Source organism: Siphateles boraxobius, unplaced genomic scaffold, assembly GCF_051911475.1.
Source record: "Siphateles boraxobius isolate OS27281-9 unplaced genomic scaffold, OSU_SipBor_1 18, whole genome shotgun sequence".
Classification (NCBI taxonomy): domain Eukaryota; kingdom Metazoa; phylum Chordata; class Actinopteri; order Cypriniformes; family Leuciscidae; genus Siphateles; species Siphateles boraxobius.
The window spans coordinates 5541775-5548526 of record NW_027508788.1 but is presented as its reverse complement, the minus strand read 5'-3'; the positions used below and the strand labels follow the sequence as shown (position 1 = coordinate 5548526).

At 37.9% G+C, this 6752-nt stretch overlaps 1 protein-coding gene across 1 annotated transcript; it reads right to left on the bottom strand.

Moving 5' to 3' along the window:
* Window positions 1-474: 474 nt before the first annotated feature.
* LOC143740656 (olfactory receptor 1G1-like) lies at window positions 475-1478 on the bottom strand. The gene has a single exon (XM_077232664.1). It carries the CDS (start codon window positions 1426-1428, stop codon window positions 475-477), a length of 954 nt encoding a protein of 317 aa, XP_077088779.1. The 5' UTR covers window positions 1429-1478.
* Between the last annotated feature and the right edge of the window lie 5274 nt (window positions 1479-6752).

Sequence of the window (6752 nt, the reverse complement as noted above, 5' to 3'; positions counted from 1 at the left end):
AGAATGTCTGTTGGGGGACCAACAAAATAAAGTGTTAGCAGATATTAAGCAGACAGTCTATACTCTAATGACAGTTAGTTGATTTAGCTGCAAAGTTACTTGTATAGTAGAATGTCTAAAGTGGACTATCGAAATTAAGTGTTACTGTAAAATTGAAACACATTATACACAGCTCAGGAAATTCCCTGGGCTTTTCTAATATATTTTTGGTAATTTAGACACACATCAGCAAATAAATCAACAAAGGATATGAAATGTTATACAAAAATTTTCATAAGGGGATATGGTGGCAGTGAAAACAAAAACAAAAATAAGCCTAATTTTCTCTTGGATGTTTTATGAAAATATTCAATGATGTACATAAAATAATGTTGACATCTTATACATTCTTGTTTTTCTTACTTTTTGTTGTAATTCATTTACTTTTAAAAAATATAATATTTTACATGTCTGTTTGCAAGTATCAAGTAATTGTCAAGGACTTAAGCCTTTTTTAGCTTCTAAAACATTTACTCTTGCTGAAATACATGAGACAAAAACTCTGCGCACTGCTCTAATATTTAATCCATAGATTAGGGGATTAAAAACAGGTGGAACTATAACTAATTCTAATGCCAAAAAATTACGCAGACTCTCAGGAATGTCATTTGATCCATACCTGCTATACATAACATCAAAAAACAAAGCAAAAGTGAAATTTATCAGCAATAATATGTGTGGCAGACATGTTTGCCAGAATTTCCTTCTGTTTTCTAAAGATGCTTTACATGCAGAGATCAGCTTAACATAGGACACTATGATAATAACTGCACAGCTAACAAATATAATTGCATTAATATATCCATAGACATTATTCACAAAAGATGATGTACAAGAAAGTTTTACAATTGACCAATTGTCACAATATAATTTATCAATGTGATAATTACAAAATGGCCTCAGATTTGATAACACGATTGCTGGAATCACAGAGAAGTTGGGAACAATCCATGAAAACAGAACTAATTTCACACAGGTGTATTTAGTTAACCTGGAATGATAGTCTAAAGGTTTGCATATGGCTACATATCTATCATAAGACATCACTGTTAATATTGTAAACTCACACAGTAAAGAGCTGTAGATAACATAGGTTTGCAGAGCACACATGTGAGAGGAGATCACATATGAATCCACTATTAAATTAGACATCATTTTAGGGTAGAATCCTGAGGCTCCATAAACCCCATTTACACACAAATGAGACAAGAACATGTACATTGGTTCATGAAGTGCTTTCGTCATGATAATGACCATAACTAGACGAATATTAATTGACAAGATAAGCAGATAAAGGAAAAGAAAACAAGTGAAATAGATATGCCTATATGACTTAGATACTTTGGGCACCATAAGAGTCAGTATCACCGGATAAGACATGTTATCCATCAAGTTATGGATATTGCTTCAAATCACACAAAACAATGATATTCTGCAATAAAAAATTCAATCAAAGATGGAACTTAGAAAAAAAGCCAAACAATCAGATCAACAAATCTTGAGCTGTGTATCTGCGTGTGAAGAGCTGAACGTTTTATAAAAAAAAAAATTCAGTTGGGAAATGATTTGAAGATATTATAAAGCATCTTGGGATTAATTATAAGTATGGTCCTTGCAAACTTTGCTATCCTTATTTTTAACTTGGGAAAAAAACAACAACAAACCAAATAACATGTCGAATTTGGTATAGGATTTAGTTTGAATAATTTAGTTTCACTCATCAACGAAGGAACTTCCAACTTCACCCAGTCATAGCAGAAAAACACTAGATAGCTGGCCTTCATACTGGACCACATCAACCAAGAGATGTTTGGCAACGAAGAGGATAGTTTTCACTGTTATGGTATACTCAGCTGTATATTTCTTCATGATGAAACTTACCAATTTACAAAATTAACAGAATGCATAGCTGATATAAGAAAATGGATGACTAGTAATTTCCTACTAAATTATTGGACCAAATCCTCCGCACGTAATAACCTAGAATACTGTCTAACACTTGACTGTCTTCGTTGTCGGTTAGGAACTTAGGCTCTGTGATACCAATATTTCATTTGAAAGTCACGTTTCAAGTATCTGTAAAACCGAATTCTTCCATCTTAAAAATATATCTTAATTATCACATATGCTCTCAATGACAAATGGTGAACACTAAGTTCATGCATTCATGACATCAAGGCTAGATTATTATAATGTGATTATGGATTGTTGCCCTGCATGCATAATAAACAAACTACAGGTGGTTCAAAACGAAGCAGCTAGAGTTCTTTCTAGAACCAGGAAATATGGCCATATTAGTCCCCATCCAGAGTCCAGAGGTGTCTCCGGCCCCCTCCAGAGGTGTCTCCGTCAGAGGTGTCTCCGTCCCTGTGCAGAGCCCAGAGGTGTCTCCGCCAGAAGTGTCTCCATCCCCGTCCAGAGGTGTCTCCATCCACAATCAGAGTCCAGAGTTGTCTCCATCCCCGTCCCTATCCAGAGTCCAGAGGTGTCTCCGTCCCCATCCATAGATGTCTTTGTCCCCATCCAGAGTCCAGAGGTGTCCCCATCCTGACCCCTTTGAAGCGCACCGACTGGTACCAGTCAGGTGTAGACTTGGGGTTGGTTTCGAGAAGGAAAGTGGTTTCAACAGATGCCTCCAACCTGGGTTGGGGGGCACTGTGTGAGGGCAGGCCAATCTCCGATCTCTGGTCGAGCACGGAGAAGTGCCTACTAGAGATGCACCGATTGATCGGCTGGTGACCGGATTTTTTTTCCGATTTTCACGTGATCGGCCATGACCGGCCGGTCAGTCTGACATATTCCGATTTTATGCCTGTCAAATCAATGCGGGCGCCACATGATTACCATCGCGCAACAACATCAGCATCACACCGGCACACGGAAAGCACAGGTAGGAAACCTCCTGAATTACGGCTGTTTCACACCGCAAGCGTGAGCAGCGCGGCGTTTTTTTTTCGGTGTTCATGTTAATCAATGACTACATTCACACCGAGAGCCGGAGCAGCGTGTGAGCGTCGAGCAGGAACATTGCGTGAGCAGCAGTGAAGCGCGGGTTTCGGTGCAGACTATTTTTGCTGCTCTGGTCGTGCTCAATTTAAGTGAAAGCACACTTTTGTTTGACAAAATAAATATGATTTCACCCAAAATGCACAGAATTTGTATGTCTGGTGTGTTTTAACAAGAACTGGAGTAGGCTGTGTCAGAAAAGAAAATGAAGACTCAAAAATATTTATAGAAAATTTACCTATTTAAACTTGTTTTTATAATTGCGCAATCGTTTCCCTGCATTTGCTCCACTTGCCTGAGCTTAGCGCTTGTTTAGTCTTGCTGGACATGTGGCAGATGAGAGAAGAACTGTTTGCGAAATAAAACTTGCCATTGATGTACAAGTTATTGCAACAGGCCTGTGTGTGTGTGTTTGTGTGTGTGTGTGTGTGTGTGTGTGTGTCAAGTCAAGTCACGTTTATTTATATAGCGCTTTTTACAATAGAGATTGTTTCAAAGCAGTTGAATTTAGCAGTTGATCACGTGATGCACTGACCGTTCTAATTACACCGGTGTGATTGTATGCTCCAGGGACCAGCCAAGACTGATCACACTGGTGTGACCGTACGTGCGAAAGGGTTAAAAAGTATTCTAGGTTATTACGTGAGGAAGATTTTTGTCCAATAAATAGAATTTCTGTTTTTTCAGAATTAAATAGTAGGAAATTACTAGTCATCCAGTTTTTTATATCAGCTATGCATTCCGCTAATTTTGTGGATTGGTAAGTTTTGTCAGGGCGTGAAGAAATATAGAGCTGAGTATCATCAGCATAACAGTGTAAACTAATGCCATGCTTCGTAATGATATCTCCTAAGGGCAGCAACGGTCCGAGTACTGAGCCTCGTGGTACACCATACTGAACTTTTGACCGATAAGACATTTCTTCATTTACTACTACAAACTGATAACGGTCAGATAAGAATGATATAAACCATGCTAGTGCAATTCCACTAATGCCAACATAATTTTCGAGTCTATTTAAAAGAATGTTGTGGTCGATAGTGTCAAATGCAGCACTAAGATCGGGTAGCACTAATAGAGAGATACAACCATGATCGGATGATAAGAGCAAATCATTTGTGACTCTTAATGAGAGCTGTCTCAGTACTTGTCACGACACGCACACACGAGGAATAGAGATCCAAAAAGCAGTTTTATTAAAAGGGTAATCCGTACTCACAACCAGTCCAAGCAAAGGTCAAACTCCAAAAAGGCAATCCAAAAACATAAAAGACAAATACTAGAAACAGGCTCGAAATGACCACGGTAGTGTGGGGACAATATACAAGGACTCCATGACAAACACTGAAACAGACAGGGTATATATACACAAGTGCAAACAAGGTGACGAGAAACAGCTGTAATGCAATGAACAATCAGTGACAGACAGGATCATGGGAAGTGTAGTGAGAATGCATAGACACCGTGAAAACTGAGGACCTCTAGTGTTTAACCCAGGGAATAACCAGACACTCTGACAGTACCATGATATGGTCTAAATCCTGATCGAAAATTCTCACATGTACCATTTCTTTCTAAAGAGGAACATAGTTGTGAAGATACTGCCTTTTCTAGTTTCTTTGACAGAAAAGGTAGTGTCGAGATTGGCCTGTAATTGACTAATTCTGTAGGATCAATTTGCGTTTTTTTAACAAGCGGTTTAATCATAGCCAGCTGAAAAGTTTTTGGTACGTATCCTCGTGACAAAGATGAATTAATGATATTAAGAAGAGGATCTATGACCTCTGGAAGCATCTCTTTCAATAGTTTAGTCGGTATAGGATCTAACATACATGTTTTTGATTTTAATGATTTAACGAGTTTATAAAATTCACCCTCTCCTATAGCAATGAATGAATCCAATTTTTCGTCAGTGAGACCGCACTGCACTGTCTGATGCGATACTGTAGTAGATGGTTGCATAGTTATAATCTTCTCCCTGATATTATCGATCTTGCAAGTAAAAAAGTTCACAAAGTCATTACTGCTGTGCTACTTGGAAACATCTGGGCTTGAAGCTTTATTTTTCGTTAGTTTAGCCAAGATTTTAAATAAGTACCTAGGGTTTAGTTTATTTTCTTCTAATATTTTCTTCAGTTTTTAAGGCCTCTCTGTATGCAATTATGCTCTCTTTTCATGAAAAGAGAAATACCTCTAGTTTTTTTTTTTTTTTCATCCAGTTGCGCTCCATTTTTCTGGCTGCTCTCTTAAGGGCCCGAGTGTGCTCGTTGTACCATGGTGTTGGAATATTTTCTTTAATCTTCTTTAAGCGTAAAGGAGCAACTGTGTCTAAAGTGCTGGAAAAGAGAGAGTTAAAGTTTCTGTTGCAATATCGAGTTCTTCTAATAATGAAACTGATCAGGAAGATTATTTACAAAGCATTCTTTAGTGGCAGAAGTGATAGGTCTAACATATTTGTAACACGGAGTCGGCTTTGCAGCCTTGGCTAAATGTAGTTTACACAAGACTAGATAGTGATCTGAGATGTCATCGCACTGCTGCAGAATTTCAACTGTATCAACATTGATTCCATGTAATAATATTAAATCTAGAGTATGATTACAACAATGAGTCGATCCTGACACATGTTGTCAAACTCCAATAGAGAATGTCTTTAATTCCAATCCCAATGCATCTTTTTTGTTATCTATATGTATACTAAAATCACCAACAATTAGGACTTTATCTGCAGCCAGTACTAACTCTGATAGAAAGTCAGCAAATTCTTTGATAAAGACTGTATGGTGCCCTGGTGGCCTGTATACAGTAGCCAGCACAAATCTCAAGTGTGATTTATCATTTACACTAGATATTGTTACATTTAGCACCAACGCTTCAAACAAATTATATTTGAAACTAGACTTCTTAGTAATTCTGAAAATATTACTATAAATTACAGCAACACCTGATGTTGCGCTGTGTCACGGGAGTGACACGGTGAATGTGCTTGTGTGCGCCTCTCTGTTTGTTTACTTTCTGAGTTATAAATAAATCGCGAGTCCCAGTCACGCTGACCCCTCTCTTCTTCCTTCCTCGCACACTGAACCTCATCACACGAGCTTAATCATTTGTTTAATTGTATTATTTCTGTTTTTTATTTGTTGAACATCAATTAAATTTTTACCCTTAGATGGGTTTGGAAGTATTTCCTAATTCGGGGAACAGACACAGTCTCTATGTGATGATATCTAGGTGAAAGAGTCTCTATGTGATGGGATTTATTTGACCTGGTGACGTGAGACAGCTAGCAGACGGTCGGTTTAGCCAGTCTGTCTGCTTCCTGACCTGAGCCCCAGATTGTCATGTTTGAGGTCTAAAACTACTGAAAGAAGTGTTACCTGTAGTGGAAGAGCCTCTTCTTAATATTATTAACTCGTCTTTATCTTTAGGTCATGTTCCAAAAATATTCAAGCTGGCAGTAATACAACCTCTCATTAAGAAATCGCAATTAGATCCAAATAACTTAGCAAATTACAGACCCATCTCAAATCTTCCATTTATGTCTAAAATACTAGAAAAAGTTGTGTCCGCTCAATTGTGCTCTTTCTTGCAAGAAAATGATATCTATGAAAAATTCCAGTCGGGATTCAGACCGCATCATAGCACAGAAACTGCGCTAGTTACAATAACAAATGATTTACTTTTAGCTTCTGACCAAGGCTGTATCT

Coding starts and splice junctions, on each gene's coding strand:
- LOC143740656 (XM_077232664.1), bottom strand. CDS start 1,428: ATGGATAACATGTCTTATCCGGTGATACTGACTCTTATGGTGCCCAAA.